The following is a 22,432-nucleotide window of genomic DNA, read 5'->3' as shown; positions in this document are numbered from 1 at the left end:
AACAAGTTAAACCCGGATGTCATGCTTCTAACTCAGCCTTTACCATCAACAGAAGGACCGTGGAAAGATATTTGTCAGCTGAGTATTAAAGAACCACGAATTCATGATAAGGTGGTTAGGGGCCTAGCAATGGCAGTAGGCAATGGTAGAAAAACCCAGTTCTGGGAGGATAATTGGATTCAGGATGATGCTCTGAAAGTGACTTTTCCAAGACTCTTTTCTATTTCAAGCCAACAAGAATTTTTAATTGGGGACTGCGGGTTTTGGAATGGGGTAGACTGGATATGAAATTTTCAATGGAGGAGAGAATTATTTCAAGGGGAGCTGGAACTTCTCCGTCAGTTCCATGAGAGGTTAAGCCCAGTGAAGCTTTCAACTAGCCGTGAGGATAATGTCATGTGGAAGTTTGAAAATAAAGGTGTTTTTTCTACGAAATCAGTTATACAGGTCATACAATCGGAAACATTGTCAGATGAAATCACAAGCTATAGCTTTACAAGTCTACTTTGGAAAGGTTTTGTGCCTCCAAGGATTGAGCTCTTTGGGTGGTTTGTGCTAGTTGGTAGAGTTAACATCAAGGAGCGGTTGACTAAGCTGGGAGTTAACATTCAGAGTGATAGCACTTGTGTGCTGTGTACCAAGGAAAGCGAATCGGCAGAGCACTTATTTCTTCAGTGTGAGGTAACATGGCAGGTTTGGTGTAATTTGGTGCGATTGTTTCGGAGAGAGTGGGTAATTCCCGGAACCGTTAAAGATATGTTTGAAAGCTGGTGGGGCATGCACAATAGACAACAAGGGCACCAGATGTGGATGACAGCGTTCTTTGCAGTGATATGGAACATATGGTTGGAACGCAATGTCCGGATCTTCAAGAATACAAGGGCAAGCATTGGGGTAATTCAAACAAGGACGGTATTGAGCTACACAGAGTGGTGTGGATGTGAACCCGTGTGAGTTGTGGGCAGTCCTGAATCACCAGGAGCGTGTTGTGTTTTGGGAGTTGGTCTGTATGTTTCTTTTCTTCTTTATGTATGCTCCACTTTAACGTGTTGAGCTTCCTTTATTTCAAAAAAAAAAAAAACTTGTTTTGAAAGCCATTTAAAAGGAAAAAGTGAAGGGTTAAGATATGAATGGAAAAATACTTTAATGATACAATGAGAGAGCTTTTAAGAAAGTGCTAAGAATTCAAGTGTAAAGAAAAAGAAGTGAATGGAAAAAAAAAGCAAAAAATCTCCCTAAAAGATTAAAAGAGTAGAAAATATGAATTAAAGAAGTAATAAGGGTAAAAATATCATTTTATAAAAGATTTGAGGGTAATATAGTTTTTTGTTAAAAGTTTGAGATTAAATTGGTAATTAGGAGGCATAAGGGATAAATTAGTTTTTAATAAAATATTTGAGGGTAAAATGATCTTTTGGGCCACTAAGCGCAAACAGGTGATTTTGTAAAAGTTTAGGGACAAAAAGATAAATATATGAAAGTTCAAAGAAAAAATAGTAATTATCTAAAAATTTGAGAACATAAAAGTCATTTCATAAAAGCTTGGGGATATAATGATAATTTTGATAAAAAAATTAGGGACATAATGGTCATTTTTAAAAAAACTAAGGATATAACGGTAATTTAAGTATAGAGGAGTAGAAACCTAATTTAAAACCTAGGACCTAGAGGCCTTCTACATAAAAGATCTTAGGTAAAGGTGAGGGATTGAGAAAAAATTTAATTGATGATTGAGGAAAGAAAAGGTAACTGAGAAAAATAAATTGAGCAGAGGATAAAAAGAACAGTAAATAAAAACTAAATGTTTATTTGGGCCAGACAAGTTTAAAGTTCTTATTTCGCTTGTCCAACGCTAATTGTACATGAGAATTTTCACAGATAATACTATTTTCCAGATTTACACATACTTATAGCACAAACTGAATGGCAACTGATGTAGCTGTACTATCCGACTCTCGCAAATTGAAAGTCAACTAATGTGGTTTCGGCCGTACGACTTATGCAACTGATGCATCTAGAAAGTCATATCTGAGACTTGTGTCTGGGTAATATGGAGAGTGGATAGACAACTGTGTATATATTCTCTGTCTTGTGTATTGTGTGTGCTTGGATGTGTTTGTGTTATTTGGTTATTGAAGATGTGAAATGATACGAATAAGAACTGATTAATTGAGAACCGAAAAGAAAGTAAATGTTTAAGAAACTAATAGTATAACCCTCTGAATAACTGGTAACAACCTTGCTTGTGTGATACCCTACTAGGAACCTTAAGTTTTCACCTTTTTCTTTCCCCTTCTTTGCAGAAAGAGATGGCAGTAATCTTTTATGAGATGTCAGAGTTTTTTACGTATGAGAATCCAGATTTAGGAAGCATGTTGATTTGGGGTGAGCCTCGTATGCAACTGTATATATTGCACGACAGATCCTTCTAGCACCCTTTGCTTAGCTTGGATTTTAATTCGAATGTGCCATACGATTTTCCTTTGACATGGTTACACTCGAGAGGTCTATTGCACCCTTTTTCTCCAAAGTCTCTTAATCAAGTGGTTCTTGAACCTGATTTTGATTATGTCTATCATCCTGAGCCTCTATTCCAGCCGGTTGACTAACTGATAGCATAGTACAGGCCACTAGGAGAAGCCCTTGCTCCAATTTATGCTAACTGTCTAATATTCAAAAATGGCAATATTAACAGCTCGTCAGAGGAAGAGGATCGTGAGGAGGATTCAAACTAGAAGGTGCAGCTTGCAGCTGAGAAGGAGCAGCATCTAGAGGTATACGGTCAGTTGGGAGACGGAGTACCAGGGAATCTGTCCAATAGCGATGTGTGACCGTATCATTGAGGAGGAGTTGATGTTTTTATATTTTGATGACATCTTTCTCGGCCCACAGCTTGAAAACCTAAAGTATCTTTTTATTTTTGTAGTCTCAAAGAAATTAGGTACACATAGAAGTTAGGCTACCTTGGGCGCCAGGTTAAGGACTTTTTGCAAGAGCCAGGGTCAAGAGTGTCATATGTATATAGCTAATATGTGGCTATTTCTAGAGATGTAATAAAGAGTTAGAGTTTATCGGAGAACAAATTAATGATGATTTGCAAAATCCTCTCTTCTCATCCCAAGGAGCTCTCTTAGGGGGTGAGGAATGTAGTGGCCACATATCCATAATACATCGTGCAAACATCCATTCTAAATTGTGAACATCTATCCGTTTAGAGATCGAGAAGAATAAATCTAGTACCATTCCTACAATACAGGAATGTCAAAAATAGTGGAACACGAAGAATCAGTCAATGAAACGGTGAAAGAAGAAGATTTGATAGTATATAAGGACGAAGATATATCAGACGGAATCAAAGACTCTCAAACAAGCATATTGAGCAAGTTGTACACTACAAAACATATTAATGTAGGATGGATAAAGACAGCTATAGCTAATATATGGAGAAACCCTCAAAGATTGAGAGTAAAAGAGATCAAGCCTAAAATATACCAATTTTTCTTCAAAAAAAAAGCAGATCTAGAGAATGCATTCAGAGTATGATCGTTACATTTTGAAAGATAATTTTATTATTAATAGAAACTAATTATATTATTACATTAATTTCAATTAAAGAATCAATTTTTTCAATTAATATTAACTATTTTTTATTAAAATTTTATTTTAAATTCTAAATTCTAATCCTAAAACATCCAACAAAGAAGAATTAAAAGATAATTTGAGTATGATAATAAAATATATTATTTTTTTATTTTTTGGATTACCAATAAATTTAATATGTTAATTTACATTAAAGAAAATACTCAATTTAATTTTTAAATTTTTTAATTTAATTTTTAAAATTTTAATTATTTCAATTTAATTCTTAAATTTTTAATTATTTTTATGATGGAAATTATTGTAGAAATTAATGTAATTAAAATTAAAAAATTAAATTAAAACAATTAAAATTTTAAAAATTAAATTGAAATTTGAGTATAATTTTACTTACCAAAATAAGTATTTTTTTCTCTCAACTTAGTCTAGAACTGGAACATTAGCTACGGCTATGAGACGAGAATTGAGAATTGAGAATTAGAAACCCTCCTAAAACCTCCAATTATTCTGAAGAAACTTTCCTTTTCCCTCTCATTACCGATGCTATTGATAAACACATATTCATCACTACCCACATATTCCTTCTCCTCCAATGCGCCATCACCTTCAACTCTTGCAGTTGCTACCTTGGGATTCTTCAGCACCACCGCCACACCTTCTAAGTTCCTCCGCAAAACAACAAGCCATAGTCACATCCCAAGTTTCGGTTTTCCCGCTGCCAGGAACACCCCTTTTTCCCGTTATGCTTCGACCATCAGAGCCAAAGCTGGAACCACCGATTACTATTCCGTCTTGAATGTTAGCCGCAATGCTACTCTTCAAGAAATCAAGGCCTCCTATAGGAAGCTAGCTCGCAAGGTAACCTTCCCCCTTTTCAAGAAATTTATTTTTCTAGGGTTTCTGCTGTGTCGGATTTTAATGTGTTTTTGGCATGTTTAGCTGGTAATTCAAATGGGTTGTTGGGAAATGGTTGAAGAGGAAGAAAGATGAAATCTAGGGTGCTGAAAGTTTTTTTTTTTTTTTAGTGTGGTTGAGTAAGTAGAAGTCTAAGATGAAAAGCTTGGAATGAAAATCAATCTACACTATTTTGGTATAGGAAAATATGAGATGGTATAATAATAATTAAAAATAAAAACGCACTTTCATTGTGGAGCATATCTACCGGTGAAATGTGTTCTTATTCTATGTCTCATCTTCTATTTTGCACTTCAAAAGTCAAAACTACTCAACCAAGGAGACATGAAGATGAAGAAGCATCCTTTTATTTTGGAAGCCGAAATATGTTTCCTTACTCTCTCTCTCTCTCTCTCTCTCTCTCTCTCTATATATATATATATATATATATATATATAATAGGATCAATGAAACTCCATTGGCTGATCTGAACTAAAGAAAAGCTAAATTGGAAAGAAAGAGTAGAGGATGAAATGTTTTAGTTGGTCACTTGGCCTTCTTTGTTCAAATAATATACTCTATTCTTTATATAGTTCTATTTCATCAAGCTATTTGCATTTTCTGGATGATTCCATCTCTCTATGCCTCAATGCACCTGGACTTATTGCCAGTAGTAATTTTAAATTGTTAACTTTTTGTGTTGTGATTATCAATTTAACTGGATTGTACAGTACAGAAGTTGTATTAAAATGTTTGTTGAGCCATTTGGTGCATTAATAGTTCTTGTAACAATGTTTTTTTTGAGATCAGTACCATCCAGACAAACGTCCTGGGGCAGAGGAGAAGTTCAAGGAAATAAGTGCTGCATATGAGGTAATTCTTCTCCCCCTAGAACAGTATGTTTATGTTATAAGTAAAATGTGGCTCTGATAGGACATCATCATTCTTTTATCTTTTGTTATACTATCCTATATATGATTTAACTTTTTGTGCATTAGCAGCGTAAAATTTTCTCTATCTTGTATATGCAGTTGGATCTAAATTGGTTAATTTATAGTTAATCATATTGTGCCATGGATGATAATTTTCGTATTTACTATATTTTATTGTTCCCTCCTTTATTCTTATGGTAACAAAGCATGTGTATAGGTCCTATCGGATGATGAGAAAAGATCTTTATATGACCGCTTTGGTGAGTCAGGTCTACAAGGAGAAAATGGAGGGTCAGCCAGTGCTTCTGGGGTATGTTTAATTTCAAGATTATATTCGCTTCAATGTTTGAATGAGACGAACCTAATATGCTTTGATATGTTGAATTGTTGATTGGTTATAAAGTCCTAGAGTTAACATCTGTTCCTGCTGATGTGTTTTGAATTGACCAGGTTGATCCGTTTGATTTATTTGATGCATTCTTTGGCCGCACTGATGGAAATGGAATGTTTGGAGAAAGTGATGAAGGGGGCATGAACTTCAGTTTTAGAAGCAATAGAAGCCGTGGCCTTGATATTCGGTTGCCATCTTCTCAATTTGATTTTGTCTTATTTTACTTGTATGCTTGACCAATTTCTGTCAGAACACAAAATGTATAGAAATAACTTTATATTATTCTGGCATGCAGGCATGACCTTTATTTGAGCTTTGAAGAATCAATTTTTGGAGTACGGAGGGAGATTGAAGTTTCTTGTTTTGAGCCATGTAATGATTGTGATGGTACAGGAGCTAAATCAAGGAATTGCATTAAAATATGTACAAATTGTGATGGCAGAGGAGGAGAAATGAAAAGTCAGAAAACACCCTTTGGAATCATGTCTCAGGTAATTTAATTGAATCATATTTTATGTTATCAGTATATTTTATATCTATGTGGGGATCTCTCCTCTTCTGTACATACATTCTTTACTCTCTTGATTTATTTTCCAATTAAAAAAAAATTAATTAGGTAGGGACTATACTAGATTATATTCAAATTATTTGAGACTATTCCAAAGGGAAGATATTTTGCTGTGTGGAATTCAGGTTTCTACCTGCTCTAAGTGTGGTGGTATTGGCAAGATAATCACTGATCATTGTCGAAGGTGTGAAGGCAGTGGTCAGGTAAAATCTAAACGAACAATGGAAGTGGTCATTCCTCCTGGTGCCAGTGATGGAGACACAACACAAATTCGAGGGGAAGGGAATTTTGATTCAAGGAGGTTAGCAGAATGGCAATGAATATTTTTGCTTTCAACTATACACTCCCAATGGACGATTTTTTGTCTGATTATGTAAAGCTTTGCATTAAAATATTAACTGGCAGCATGCATAAAACATTTGCTTAATATTTTCTTGATTTATTCTTTACAAAATTAATAAATATGAAATTGATTACTCATATGGATGGCTACCTTATCAAACTCTCGGTTTTAACAAAGCACCAACTAATTTACCATGGAGGGCTTACTAGCATTATGAGGAGTTTATCTTGGAATCTGAGAACCAAGATTACTTGTTTAAAAATAAACTTGGGTCTTACTTTTTCTCAGATTATTGGCTTGCAACCAGGAACAGAAAGACAGTTAGAATCACCATGTATTGAACTCATATAGGTGCTAACTATCAGTTTCATCTTTTCAGGCGTATAAGCGGGGATCTTTTTGTGGTTCTCCATGTAGATGAAAAGCAGGGTATTTGGAGAGAGGGTCTTCATTTGTACTCAAAGATTAATATTGACTTTACAGATGCAATACTGGGATCTGTTAAAAAGGTAAACTTAGCTAACCCAATCATTCATGGCATTAACCAATGTCTGTAGCTTCTATATGCCTTTCAAACTTGTTCTGACCTTAAACTTAGGTGACTTCAGGTAGAAACTGTTGAAGGCTTAAGGGATCTCCAGATTCCATCTGGGGTTCAGCCTGGAGACTCAGTAAAGTTGTCACGTTTAGGAGTTCCAGACATGAATAGACCATCTTTTCGAGGCGATCATTACTTCATTGTGAATGTTCTGATTCCTAAAAATATCAGGTTTGGAATTCTTTTATCTGTAATTTCACAAGACTACTGGAAAATTCTTAGTTTTTGGAGCTTCGTGATAGAAAAGTTGTCTTTGTTTATGTTGGGGTTGAGAATTTCTGGATTATTTTATTTCACTTACCCTTTCTGTCTATAATCCTATAAATAGAACTTTCCAAGTTTGAATTTCTTTGAGTGGCAAAGTCGGTTTAGTTTCATGGGAGTGTCTGGCTTCACAAGAGAAAGAGATCAAAATATGATGTCTTCGTTACTTATGTTTCTTGAAGTTTCTTGTGATTTTCTTTTCATTCTCCTTATATCCTGCTTGTTTCAGTGCTACCGAACGCGTGCTTGTTGAACAGTTAGCCTCACTAAGAGCATCTAAATATGATTCATTGTCTTCTAAGGACACTGGTAATAGTTCGTTTTACTTGGATACTTTTGGACTAAAGCTATGCGTTAACATACATATACAAACATGTAAAAACAAGAATATTATGACATTTTTTTGCATCCATGTTTTCTAGGGATATCCCAAGGAAAATTCAAAGAATTCAATACGGATCCAAAATATCAAGATTCAAGCAAGCGAACTAAACATGTTGGTTCACTGTGGACATCAATTCAGAATTTCTTAAGGTATAACTCTCAACTGTGCTATATGTGCTATCTGTAGCTGTAAACAATCATGAAATAATTGCTCAATTCGTTCAGAATTGCACTGCATAAGATAGCTTTTCAGATTTGCTCAACAGTTTCTTCTCTTGAACAAAATAAGATCATCATTCTGATTTGGATAAACCGAAGATACTCAAAGCTATTGACCAAACTAATATTCTTAACAGAAGTTATTCATGAGAAAATACTTTAATCTATTCATTAATCGACAGGAGAGGACAGTCTGAAGAGAAGTTTGCATCAATTAGCTTGGATACATCGACGTCATATTGTAGATTCAGCCACCAAAATTATTCAGTCCTAGATTCCTTTGTTGTTTTCTTAATAATTTGTTTTTTAGCATCCATTGCAAACTCTAAGTATTCATTATTTAGGAAAAGAACCCAGTCCCTCATAAGAGAGCAGAGTGAGAACAATTGAGGAGGTGCTTGTTAAGAAAACTAGGAAATAAGAAGGGAAGTGAAAATACTTTGATTTTCCTTCCATGATGCTTCGTAGAGAATGTGGAAGTGGGTGAGAAATCAGTTTCAGCTTATTGTCATGCTACTAGAGATCAAAACTGTCGGAGTAGAGCGAGAGGAAGTCGCGCTCCGCATTCAAACATGCCGAGTTTTTGTATACAAAGCAACTGTAAGTAATTTTCTTTTCAAATCCTCTCCTGCATTCTTTTTAAGCTCGGGTACACACCAAAACCTTTGAGCTTGATTGGGCACATTGTCTGTTTACTCCTTTGTAGTTTGTTCCCTATTGTCAGAACCATGCTGAAGATTGAGTTTTAGTCTTAACAATCATCAGCAGCTTATGTTGACACATTCCTTCCTACTATTTTTAAGAAATGAGATTACACTGAAATTTTATTTTGAAGTTAGCATACTGTTGAAATCCTAAACATGTTGTAAGTTTGTAAAGTGAAGAATAGAAAGTGTCATACATCATGTAACTGATTGAGATTCTTCAAAAATGTATTTGGATAAATCACTTCAGGTATATAGTTGAAACTGTCATATCTGTTGTTTTCATGTGAAAACTAAAAGCTGGATAATTTCTTTCTGCAAGTAGTTGAAGTTGTGTGGACCAATAATTCCAATAATTTATTGAAGTATTGTTTTACAGTGTGATATGACATGCATAAACTTGCTACAAGACTACAAATTTGTCATGTGACTCAGCAGAGTCTTTATTGATAGAAAATACTGTGGCAGTGAGATATTATGACTATGGTGTAGAAGTTGGAGAATCTGAAATAAAGTTAAAGTATTATGTATACAATCTGGCACACAGTGTCATGCATTTATTTGCCTATAGTATGCAAGGTGTGGGACACAAATCATGACTATCTAATATTGGTTTGGCCATGTCCTAAGCTTACATGTGAATTTGTCTGCACAAAAGTTGTTGCATTGCTAGATGAAAGTGATGAGATAATTTAGTATCAATTGAAATGTACTCTTCATATGGAACTTGTCATTATAGGATTAACACAAACATTTCTCTTTGAAAGGAATCAAGGCTTAGAAAAATTGCTTTTAGCCTCAAACCCCACTTGTGGACTCAAAAGCTATGCCATTTCAATTTCATGCAATTTGCTATCTTTTGAATTTGGAATGAGTACAAGCGACCAAACAGGCATTTAGGATATTAAATAGACTTCAATATTTTATACTTGTGTCACTTTGGACTCGTTAAAAAAAAAGAGACACAATTTAGCATTTGCAGTTCTAAAAAGTAACTCAAAGCAGTCCCCAGGATGAGGTTGTTGCTTGTTAGAACTAGGAACCAATTTGAGTCACTAAAATGACTCCTTTGACTGGTTCACTTTCCTGTAACTTGAGAGAATGAATTGTTAATGTCTTAATTCTATTGATTGGAATGAACTGCATTTACGATTTCAAAGATCAAAATATTCGATGTTTTATTCAAATGCATATCATATCAACCAGGGTTTGTTTCGTGTGCATCCTGGACAGATATTTTTGCGGTGTTACATTACATAGTGCCCTCAGAATTCATTAGTGATACCTATTGAATTGAAAACTTTAAACCGCTTTGGACCTTCAATAATACAGATGCGAGTCAACTTCACAAGTCCCAGCATTTTTTAAGGTGGCATATAAGAGCTAAAACTTAATTTTCAAACTATGAAATAATAGCCACTTCAGAAGATATGTTAGATTCACTTTTTTCAACGTCAGAAGTTTGAGACATCATATTGTCACTTATTTTTTATAATATCATTATACACATGATTTTTTTTATTATGTTTGTCTGAATTTGTAAAAAATTGAGATTGTATGTTTATAAGAATTTGTAAAAAAAAAAAAACTGATATTATCAAAATAGCAGTGATAATATCTTTTATCAAAAGTTTTGGTAATGGTTGTTATACCAATGAATTAAACGATAATCTTTAATTAATTTTAAGATATCATTAATTGTTAATAAAGTTTTTTCAAAATTTGAACTGAAACATAAATTTTAGATTTTATTTTTATTAATTTAATTTTTTACTATGTTACTTGAATTTAGATAAGATGCTTTTTATTAATATTTATAATTTAAAGTTAATACGGTTGAAGAGGAGGGAAACAAAAAAGAAAGAAAAACGTAGAACATGATGTGGTGGACTGGTGGTGTAGAAGATGTAACAAAGTTTACAAAGTGTGACAAAGATTCGGTGATCACTATTTATCTAATAATCTTCTCTTTAATTGGCCGCTAATTTGGTGGGCAATGATATTACCCGTTATAAGCTTATTTAATTGGAACATTTGCGTACTAATGTACAAGTCAAAATTCGAAGAAATTGCAGGTCAAGCCAAATTATTGTAACAACTTATACAAATGAAATACAAATTGTTTTTGTTAGCCATTATAAGATAGAACCACAAAAAATTACGAGAGGAGAGGAGAAGGAGATGTATGTTAGGATAAATCATTAAAATGATACTTGAAAATGTATGTCGTTAATAAAAATAATTTTTAAAGATATAAACAATAAATAAACTATTAAAAGATTTAAAAATATGACAAAGATAACTATATATTAAATATATATTCTCAAAAAAAAAATTAAATTAGATTTTGATTCGATTTTTTATTAGTATATTTTTTTATTTTTAAAATTTGATTAATTTTATGTAAAGTGGATTTTTTTTATGTTTTTTATTGTCAATGATCAAATTTTTTTGAAAAGTGAAAAATCTAGAAATTAAATTTTGTTTTAATTGTGCATCTTCTAAATAGTTAGTCAAATGTCGCTACAAAAAATTCAGATTAAATATATAAATCATTTGTTAAATATATTTTTTTATACTTCAAAAATATAATATTTTTTAATTAATTTTTATCAGATTTTTAAATCACATTTAAAATTTATCTGTCATTCGTATCTTTAAAAATTATTTTTTCTATTAAGTATAAACTTTTGAATACCATTATACTTGTGCTTTCATATAATATATGTGCTTTTGCCATAATAGTTACCCTCAAATTCACATTTCAATATAGACTTTTTTGCGATATGGCCACGTTAACTTTCTCAATAACCCAACATTTCATTTTCAATATCTTGTAAATCACATCCTACAGTGTAAAGTTTGATAAAAAAAATTGGATCATCTTGAATTTCCAACCAAGTGTTAATTCAAACTCCTATAAATAACCACAAATCTTTTGAAGTGATTAAGAAGGTAATACTTTGACATATTATCTCATTAAAAGAAACTTCTATTTTTATGGATCATCACATGCATGGAATAAGAAATGTTGTTTGGACCAACACCTACTTGACCGATTCAAGGGTATACAAGAAATATTATTTGAGAACTTTGAAAACTTCTAAAGGTTTAAGAAGTTGCAAAAGTAGGTGTAGTTGTAGGTGAATTTAAGTTGTTCATCATCACATGGGTAACCCAAATAATGTGTGTGTTGATTGATGACACGGATTACTATCATGCCCTCAAGAAACTCTACACAACAATCTCACCCACACGTTTCTTTCTACTTTTTAGTAGTATTTATTTTTCATTTTAGTTTATTCTACTTTTGTTATGGATTGCAACCAGGGTTCTATAATAATTTCAGAAAATGTTTTATTTTTGTTGGTTTCTTCTTTGCAATATTAATTACACATGTATTTTTGCTTCTACTTTCATTTTCAGTATTAAGACAAAATTGTCGCATTATTTTTTTTTTGTTAGGTTTTGTATTTTTTTAGAAATTTGTAATTGAAACATGTGGCAATTTTCATAAATTTAATTATCAAAATTAAAACAAATAAAGTACTTTCTCTTACGCGAGGTTCGTTATTTTGTTTTTCTTTATTTTTTTCTAAAGATATTAAATTTATTCATTAAAAAATGAGTAAATATTTGTCCAACTTATAGGACAATTAAAAAAAAGATGGGATTCTCCCAATAGACACTAAATCACTATATTAACAATACTATGAAAGGAAAAAACAATAAAGAAAAGAGAGAGAATAGGAAAAGTAAAGTAAAAAGTGAGTCAAAAAGAATTGAGTGATGAACTTAGTTTTTCACTAATTAATCTCAATGAAGCAGTGTAAATTTTTATTAGATTTGAGCTTTGATTTTTGAAGAATGGTTTATTTCTTACCTTTTAAATATTCCAACAAAAACGTGCTAAAAGATTTACCTGTCTCGCACCTCTATGTCTACCTTGCAATGCTGACAGTAACATTTCCCATCATTGACGGAAGCTTGTAAAGTTGTAGTTGATGATGTTTGCGTTGAATGGATTCTGTTCTCAGAAGATTCTCGATTCAGAACATTGGGTAATTGGACTTATGTGAGGAAGTCTTCTCTTCCAAAGATCTTTCCAAATTGAGGTAATTGGATTCTCTCCAAGTTCTATTTCTGGCTCTGCATGAAAAAATTGATATGCTATCTGATATCCCGAAGTCACATCATACGATCTGGATTTGTTGAGGGAGCGTTGCAGAACATCTTTCCCTTCTACTTGCTTAATTGATTGGATTCTGCTTCTAATTTCAAGTGAAAAAATTTCATTTAACATCTTCTGTTTTCATTATCTATTTTCTGTCAATAAGTCCCTAACCCATATGTGCTGACCATATGTGCTGACCAGGATTAGAATGTGAGATCATTTCAGGAGCAATGCTCATTGGATATGGAGGAGGTAGCCAAGGCTCAGCAATTATTCAAATTGTAGAGGCGGAACCTACTTTCTAATTGAGGTCTTTTTCAACAACTTTTCTACCCTCCAACATACTTCGCCATCCCTACGAAAGTGAGTGTCCTGATTCAGCATTTATTGAGTTACCATATCTATAGTACTTCCCCCTGTATATCTGAACTAGAATAGATTGAGGTTTTGTTGTGATTCGCCAAAACTGCTTGCCTAGTAAAACTAGGTTTTGGGCTCTAAGATCTTTAAAACCAAGACCTCCTTCTCTTTTTGGCCGTATCATTTGGTTCCAGTTGATCCAGGCCATACACCTTTCATCACCTTTCTAATCCCAGCAGAAATTTGTGAAAATAATATGGATTTCAGATAGTAAAGTGTCCGATAATTTAAAGCAAGAGAGTGTATAAACTGACACTGCCTCACCAACTGCTCTTAATAAAACCTACTTGTCTGCCACAAGAGCTCGAATGAGGGGAAGGAGTGTTATTAGTAAAAAATATCGTTGATTTATCCAAATTGATCTGTTGACCACTAAATCCTTCATATGAGTTCAGCAAGTTAAGAATGTTGTCACAATTATCCTCTGAAATTTTACAAAAAAGAATGGAATCAGCTGCAAATAATAGGTGATTTATGGTAGGAGACCACCGATTAACCTGAATACATAAAATCTGTCTGTTTTGCTCTGTTTTGTGTAGCAAAAAGGAGAGTCCTTCTGCATAGAATAAGAAAAGATAGGGGAAAAGAGGGTCACCCTACTAGATACCTCTTTCTTGCTTAAAATAGCCAAAGGGTTGTCCTTCCACAATAATAGAATAAGAAACAGTTGATACAAGTTCACGAATCCAGTCAATCCACCTTGTTCCATCAAAACCAAGTTTGCCCATAATGAACCACAAAAACCTCCATTCAACTCTGTCATATGCTTTACTCATGTCTAATTTGATAGCCATTTCAGACTCAAAACCAGTCCTCTTAGTTTTTAGATAGTGCATACATTCATGTGCTATAAGAATGTTGTCAAAAATCAAATGTCCTTTAATAAAAGCACTTTGATTAGGACTCACTAAAGAATGCATATACCCTTGTAGTCTATGGACCAGAACTTTCGAGATAATCTTATACATAATTGTAGATAGGCTAATCGGCCTTACCTGACTCATGTAGCTAGCATCAGTGGTCTTGGGGATCAGAAAAATTTGAGTGTGATTAAACCTCTTCAGAATTCTTCCTCCTCTAAAAAAGCTACAAACAGCCTATAAATATCCGCCCTGACAATGTCCCAATACCTCTGAAAAAATCTAGCTGTCATACCATCATCTCCCGAAACACTCTGAAAGTGAACACTAAAGGTGGCACGTTTCACCTTTTCAATAGATACAGGTCTTTGAAGCCTTTGGTTCATGAGAGCTGTAAACTTAGGCTCAAAGTCCTCAAAATAAGGTTCAGGGTCTGCCTGGTTTGAAGAAGTGAAAATCTCTTGAAAATATTCTTCTGCTATGGCTGCTATACCTTGATGAGTGGAAGCTGCCTCTCCATTTGGGCCAATTAATCTCCATATCTTATTTCGTCTGATTCGGCATCTGAATTTTCGGTGAAAGAAGGTGGTATTTCTATCGCCTTCCTTGAGCCATTTAATCCTGGATTTTTCTTTCCAGTAACGTTCTTCATTAAGCACGGCTTCTTCTAACTTCTGTTCTAACTCAAGCAACTCAGTACCTCCCTAAACACCTCCTGCTCAAAACTCTTCTAAAGCAGTAGTTAGTTGGTCAATGGCTTTTTTAGAATTGGAGTTGCTGCTTTGTTGCCATTGGACAAGCTTGTGCCGACATAATTTAATTTTTTTTAAGCCGCTATACACATAGCCGAACCCTCAAAAGAAGTCTTCCAAGCATCTGCTATTAAGTGTCTAACTTCCTCCAAATTACACCACCAATCTTGAAATTTAAATCTGCGTTTTGATCTCTCAGTTTGAGGATGGGAGTCCAGTAGTAAAGGAGCATGATCTGAGCCCATTTTGAGAGTCGAAGCACCATTGGATTTGCATATAGCTGCATCCATTCCTTTGATGCTAGGAAACTATCTAATCTCTCCTGGATTAGCTCCTCCCCACTCCTCCGATTACTCCAAGTGTTCCTTCTACTAACCATTCCAAGATCTACCAGCATATTTTTTCCAATAAAACCATTAAAATTTGCAATAGATGTTGGGGATTCTTCACCTCCTCCCTCCTTTTTATTAGGACTGGTTATTGCATTGAAGTCCCCAGCAATGACAACTCTCCCACAATGTTGTTGGATCATTGTTGAAATAGTGTTGTATTATACGCTCCTAAGTTGATCATTGTGGCTCAAATGCACACCAATGAATAACCAGCTATCTTCCAAGCAATTATTTTTTACCTTTGCTGCTATATAGAATTCTTCTGCCTCCATAATATCAACGTCGATTCCTTCCCTCCATGCTAAAATCAAGCCACCAGCCCTTCCATTTAGATCCACTATATGCCACCTTGTCAAACCAAAGTCTCTTATCTTTGACTCTACTTGTCGAGATTGATTTTTGCTTTTAGTTAAAAAAATAATCTCGGGGGAGTGGGATTTATTAATCCCTTTAAGATTATGGATTGTCAGAGGTCTCCCCGAACCCTGACAATTCCAAATTAGTAGTCTCATGGCTCTTTGGATGCCATTTGACGACTAACATCCTCCACCTTAGTGACATTCAGTTGATTCATCTCCACACAGATTCTCTTTGGATCAACATCATTTTCTTTATTATCATTGGCACGTTTTGCACCTGTGATCTGAGCGTATTCATTGACTTTTCTCCTCGCCATTTTTTTCAAGTTTTTCTTAGTGTTAGGACACTCTGGCTGCACTTCCTCCCTGCTTCTATTTATCTCCATGTTTATTGGCATGGTTATGTCAGTGAAAATCGTTTGAGAATCTGCTACCTCAATCATTGGATCAACTCTCCCTGCATTATCCTCTATCTTCATGCTCTCTGTTTTTTTTTGTTATTTCTATATTTTTCTTGCTCTCCCTTATTTCTATTTTCACTACTAAGAGATTTGAGAAGTAATTGACTAGCCAAGCTGGCTCTGGCTTTTTTCTATTCATGTTTTTGGCATTGTTGATTGAGTCTGCTGCATGATTTTGATCTTCCTCTATGTTGACTATCCTCTTCCCGACTTGATCCACCCTCATTCATTCTCCAACACGGTTCTGTTTTGCATTACCCTCTTTAAAATCACCTATTAGCACTTGGCAATGTTTTGCATCATGCCCCAACCTTGCACAATAAGTGCAAAATGTTCCTAAGCGTTCATACCTCAATCTCACTTCAACATTCTGCTGATTTGGCCCCCATTTTTTTGAGGTGATCTCTAATCCTTTTGTGAACCTCTATTTCTATCTTTACTTTTAATATTCTTGACTCTTTGCCCTTTACCTCAAAGAATCCAGTATCAATCACCCTTCTAACACTTCCTCCAAGTTTCCTCCCCACCTCCATAGTTTTAAAGCTCTCAGGTAAACCCCAAAATTGCTTCCATACTGGGAACCTACAAATCAGAGTCTCCTCTGTCTGGTCGGCCTCCTACCACTGTTTAACATGAAGGATGTAATTCTTGAATAACTAAGGTGATTCATTTTTTATTCTCAGCATATCCAATTTATTGTTGAAGAAAAATTAGAATTGATTCCTTATTTTTTTAGCAACTCTAAACCCCTCTGGCCTCCCCCAAATAACATTCAAGGCATTAGTCAAAGTTCCTGAAAAAAAGGATTTATCAGCAATAATTCTTTCTATCAGACTTTTTGAGCATGCCTTTATGCCTTTTTCAATGTTTGCCTCCTCTAAAACCACTACCTCCTCTGCCTCTTCATCACTGTCCATTCTATTTTGGTTGTTTCCTCCTTCCAGCAGCTTCTTATCTTGATCCATATTGGGTGTTACACACAAGTTCTGATCAAGATTTGGATTCAATTTGTTTGTGATTTAATGAGCACTAATTTGTCCTAGCAGAGCAGTTGGAGACACTTAGGTCATTAGAACGGACTAATTAACTTGTTTTTCTAATCCATATTTTTCTTTATAACGTCTTAGAAATTATATTTGTAAATAATATAAGAATTTTATTTTAAATTATTTATAATGTAAAATATTGGGATAAGTACTTTTTTTGTCTCAAAGGTCTGGGGTCAAAATCAAAATCGTCCTCGACCTTTTTTTTTATTAAAATCATCCTCAACGTTACAAAACGTTATAAAATCGTCCTTTTTACAAAAAATAATAATACTTTGACAATTTTACCCTTAAAACAAAAATAAAAATAATATTAAAAAAAAAAAAAAACCCCACCGCACCCCACTCCTAGCCTCATCGGTCTCTCCCCCCCCTTCACCCCCAAAATTTTACCTTCATCCTACTTTCAGATCTAACCAAACTCTCAGGCCCCTGGCCCTCCTTTCCAAGTTTCAACTTCCTTCTTCCTCATTCTTTCAGATCATCAGTGATGGGGTCTTCCATGAGGGGATCGTCGGTGGTGGGAGATCCGGTAACGCCGCCGCCTCCAATGGCAGGGAAGAAGGCAGCGCCGGTGACGGAGGAGGATGACGCTAGGAGTAAGTATGGGGAGATGATGGAGATGAAGATGGTGGTGCGGCATAAGGCCTTGAAGGAGATCGTGGAAGCCATTAAAGAGAGCTTTGACAAAGGGGGGTGGCTCTGCTCGACGGTGACGGTGGTGGATCTCAGTGGCGGCGGCGGCGTTTCTCAGCGGCAGAGGCGCGACGGTGGCTGAGCACGGGTTTTCCCTCTCTCTCCTCTGCTCTCGAGCTCTCTCTCTCTCCTCAGATCTTGCTTGCTCTCTTTCTCCCCTGGCTCTCTCTTCCTCCAGCGACCACCACGGCCACGGCGCACTCAACGGCGGCAGCAGTTCAGCGATGGCCCAACAACGCCACTGTTCCTCTTCCTCGCCCTCACCGCCTCTTCTTCTTCTTCTTCTTCTTCTTCTTCTTCTTCTTTTTGTTGTAGAATTTCTGAATTTTTTTATGAAATTTGTTATGGAATATCTATAATTTAATTTTTTTGTGATTTGGCTTAAATTTAGAATATTGTTGTTGCTAAATTTATTGATTATTGTTCAAAGTGCATGTTGGGTTCTGATTTCAAAGTGAAATTTGTGATTTCTGATTTTTTGAGTTCTAATTTTCTGAGTTATGATTTTCTGAGATGGGGTGGTGGTGAGTTTTGGTGTTGATGATGATAGTGGGGGTGGTGGTGGTTCTGTTTTGAGTTTTATTTTCTGTGACATTGTAAACTTTTCCTTGAATTGAAATCCACAAATCCCCTGCCTTGTTATGCTCCTTCAGCTCCTCAGGGGTTATTGGTGTACGAATTTGCAATCCGTACAACTAACCAGCAAGTGCACTGGGTCGTCCAAGTAATACCTTACGTGAGTAAGGGTCGATCCCACGGAGATTATTGGTTTGAAGCAAGCTATGTTTATTTTATTAATCTTAGTCAGGATATCAATAAGGTTATTTGGTTTTAATTGTAAGAAGTCAAAGTATTTGGAATAAGGAATTGTTACTTTATTAATGGAGAATATGTTGGGGTTTTGGAGATGCCTTGTCCTCTGAACTTCAACTCTTCCTTGAAATCCTTTTCCCACACGCAAGGTTCCTTCCATGGCAAGCTCTATGTAGGGTGTCACCGTTGTCAATGGCTACTTCCCATCCTCTCAGTGAAAACGTTCCTATGCTCTGTCACAGCACGGCTAATCATCTGTCGGTTCTCAATCAGGTTGGAATAGAATCCATTGATTCTTTTGCGTCTGTCACTAACGCCCAGCCTTCAGGAGTTTGAAGCTCGTCACAGTCATTCAATCCCAGAATCCTACTCGGAATACCACAGACAAGGTTTAGACTTTCCGGATTCTCATGAATGCCGCCATCAATCCGGCTTATACCACGAAGATTCTGATTAAGGAATCTAAGAGATATTCATTCAATCTGATGTAGAACGGAGGTGATTGTCAGGCACACGTTCATGGATTGAGGAAGGTGATGAGTGTCACGGATCATCACCTTCTCCATAATTAAGCGCGAATGAACATCTTAGATAAGAACAAGCGTGTTTGAATGGAAAACAAAAGTAATTGTATTAATTCATTGAGACGCTGCAGAGCTCCTCACCCCCAACAATGGAGTTTAGAGACTCATGCCGTCAAAAAGTATGTAATTTAGATCTGGAAATGTCATGAGGTACAAAGTTAATCTCTAAAAGTTGTTTAAATAGTAAACTAGTAACCTAGGTTTACAGAATATGAGTAAACTAAGATAATTGGTGCAGAAATCCACTTCTGGGGCCCACTTGGTGTGTGTTGGGGCTGAGACTAAAGCTATCCACGAACTGAGGCTTTTCTTGAAGTTGAACTCCAAGTTATAATGTGTTTTGGGCGTTCAACTCCGGATCATGACGTATTTCTGGCGTTTAACTCCAGACAGCAGCATGTACTTGGCGTTTAACGCCGAGTTACGTCGTCTATCTTCGCGCAAAGTATGGACTATTATATATTGTTGGAAAGCCCTGGATGTCTACTTTCCAACGCCGTTGAGAGCGCACCAATTGGACTCCTGTAGCTCCAGAAAATCCATTTCAAGTGCAAGGAGGTCAGGATCCTACAGCATCAGCAGTCCTTTTTTCAGCCTAACTCAGATTTTTGCTCAGCTCCCTCAATTTCAGCCAGAAAATACCTGAAATTACAGAAAAACACACAAACTCATAGTAAAGTCCACAAATATGATTTTTGCCTAAAAACTAATAATATTTAACTAAAAACTAATTAAAACATGCTAAAATCTACATGAAATTACCCCCAAAAAGCGTATAAAATATCCGCTCATCAGTTATGTACTTCTTCTCAACCCCCTGCATGTTCTTGATCTTGATCTTGATTATGATGATGTCAAAACTATGTATATGTGTATCTATGTCAACCAGGGATAAGAATAACAAAAAATGGAAGTAGGCCTTGGCCTTTTCCCTTGATGGCGAAGGGGATGACTGTATTGTGCGAAAAGGAGCCTTTCTGGAGGCCATTGGGAGCAAGAAGATGGTTTGACATGGGGGCAGGTTGGAGGCAGGGGTGGCGGCGGGTTAGACGCATGGGGGAGGGGGTAATGGAGTGGGGTGAGGGGTGGGAGTTACGGTGAGGGGGTGAGGGGGAGAGACGAAGAGATGCTGGGTGTGGGTGGGGTGGAGTTTTTTTAATATTATTTTTATTAATAGTTAATGGTAATTTGGTCTAAAAAAATAGAAAAGGATGATTTTATAATATTTTGTAACGTTAAGGATGATTTTAATAAAAAAAAGGTCGTGGACGATTTTTATTTCGACTCCAGACCTTAGGGACGAAAAAAAGTACTTATCCCTAAAATATTTATATAATTATTTAATCTTTTTTATAATCATTTGTATAATAAATATAAAAAATAGTTATTTTTATTGGTGTAATATTAATATTAATATATATATATATATATATATATATAATATGTCAGCTCTACAGTATCTTAAATTGAGTTTCGATAATTAATAAATTTAAATATAATTTAATAATTTTATTGTTATCTAACATTTGTTAAAATGTAATTATACAAAAAAAATTCTTAAGTAATGAAAATCAATCGACTAATTTCTAAATTTGAAAAAGCATTAAACAATCCTAAACCTTAAATTGAATTTGAATCATTAATTTAGTTCAGAAGCATGATTCAGTAGATAGCATTTTTTATTTTTGTGGACAAAGAGGGTAAAAAAACTCTAAAGAAGAGCAAAAAGAAATAGATATTTTTTTAAATAAATAAAATAAATATTATAATTACTGATAGATGTATTTTATAAAGTATTTATATTTTTTTTTTACATTTAGTCTTATCTCATTTACAGTATAAATGAGATAATTATGGTCATATCTCGTTTATACTGTAATGAGATAAGACACGCACAACTTTTCACATATCATATTTATAAATATATTGTGATACGTGCCTTATCTCATTTGTAAACTAGATAAGGAATATTGGGGCTTATAAATACAACTCGTTGACAGACCGCCTGACCCCACTATTGACCTACATTTTTCACATTTTTCTCTATTCTTAGGCCAATTTATTGATCTTTTTGAGTTTTTGGAATGTTATGGTACGCAACTCTAACATCAATTGGCTGAATGCGTACTGGCACATTGCGGGAGCCATTGACTTTGATGTTGGTGTTATCGTTTACCGTTCGAATTAATAATTTATTGCGATTTAACTAGTGAATAGACGGAATAGACTGAACGATATTTAGGTAATACAAAGTTTGTTAGTTGACAAATAGGGATTCAAAAATTTATAAGTAGTTAGGTTTATTCATAGTGAACTTTTTATTCATAGGGAATGCTTGTTGACAACTTTGTTTGCAGTAGTTAAGTTTATTCATAGTGAACTTTTGATAAGTATGTTAGTTGACAAATAGAAATTTTAAGTACTATTTTTTCTTCTGGTTATCTAATGGTTATTTGAGTTTCATATTATATTTTTTTAGAATAGCTTTGAACATGGTAGAGAAGTTAGTTTAAAGTTTTGTATTTATAAATTTTTTTACCTTAAAACAGAGGCCTCACCTTTTATTTTTTAGGCGAGTTAGTTACACACTTGCACTCCCAGATGCCATCGTCCCTTACCTAAGGGAAGCTAGGTTTGGCGACATGGTATAACTCAAGGACTTTGTCTTTGACAACTCCCTGATCACTGCATTTGTGGAGCGATGGCATCTGGAGACCCATACTTTTCACCTGCCATGGGGTGAGTGCACCATCATCCTATAGGATGTTGCGTACCACCTTGGGTTATGTACAGATGGAGAACCAGTGAGTGGGTGCCTGCGTGACTTCCAGACTTGGCACCAGTGGGTGACATGGGAGAACGTGGAGGAGCTCCTAGGTGACAGACCTCCCTTCCAGTGAAGCAGGGTACGCAGAGGAAGGAGTCGTTCAGCATTAAGATGGCCTGGCTCAGGGACTGGCAGATGCCAGCAACCAGCGATC

General features: G+C 35.1%; 2 protein-coding genes across 4 annotated transcripts; both read left to right on the top strand.

The window, feature by feature from the left end:
- Positions 1-396: 396 nt before the first annotated feature.
- On the top strand, positions 397-954 carry LOC130981324 (uncharacterized). The gene has a single exon (XM_057904920.1). It carries the CDS (start codon positions 397-399, stop codon positions 952-954), a length of 558 nt encoding a protein of 185 aa, XP_057760903.1.
- Positions 955-4,044: 3,090 nt separating this feature from the next.
- LOC130979815 (uncharacterized) lies at positions 4,045-10,271 on the top strand. 3 transcript variants are annotated; one of them, XR_009086742.1, is made up of 12 exons: positions 4,045-4,455; positions 5,302-5,364; positions 5,641-5,733; positions 5,874-6,001; positions 6,110-6,305; positions 6,508-6,683; positions 7,105-7,234; positions 7,334-7,494; positions 7,817-7,896; positions 8,010-8,121; positions 8,373-8,790; positions 9,274-10,271. XR_009086742.1 is itself a non-coding variant. In XM_057903362.1 (11 exons), exons 1-11 carry the CDS (start codon positions 4,138-4,140, stop codon positions 8,578-8,580), a joined length of 1,665 nt encoding a protein of 554 aa, XP_057759345.1. In that variant the 5' UTR covers positions 4,045-4,137; the 3' UTR covers positions 8,581-9,229. The 3 variants fall into 3 exon arrangements, 1 of the variants encoding a protein (XP_057759345.1); XR_009086741.1 differs by lacking the exon at positions 9,274-10,271 and adding an exon at positions 8,897-9,229; XM_057903362.1 differs by lacking the exon at positions 9,274-10,271 and having other exon boundaries at positions 8,373-9,229.
- Positions 10,272-22,432: the final 12,161 nt, after the last annotated feature.

This window comes from Arachis stenosperma, chromosome 5, assembly GCF_014773155.1.
Source record: "Arachis stenosperma cultivar V10309 chromosome 5, arast.V10309.gnm1.PFL2, whole genome shotgun sequence".
NCBI lineage: Eukaryota > Viridiplantae > Streptophyta > Magnoliopsida > Fabales > Fabaceae > Arachis > Arachis stenosperma.
Note: the sequence above shows the minus strand (reverse complement) of the source record. Positions and strands in the feature narration are given on the sequence as shown.

What these genes read in the sequence shown, in the direction of transcription:
- LOC130981324 (XM_057904920.1), top strand. Translation starts at nt 397, where the DNA reads ATGTGGAAGTTTGAAAATAAAGGTGTTTTTTCTACGAAATCAGTTATA.
- LOC130979815 (XM_057903362.1), top strand. Translation starts at nt 4,138, where the DNA reads ATGCTATTGATAAACACATATTCATCACTACCCACATATTCCTTCTCC. An exon ending in GGGAATTTTGATTCAAGGAG is followed by an intron (nt 6,684 to 7,104) that starts GTTAGCAGAATG and finishes TCATCTTTTCAG; the next exon opens with GCGTATAAGCGGGGATCTTT. An exon ending in TACTGGGATCTGTTAAAAAG is followed by an intron (nt 7,235 to 7,333) that starts GTAAACTTAGCT and finishes AGGTGACTTCAG; the next exon opens with GTAGAAACTGTTGAAGGCTT.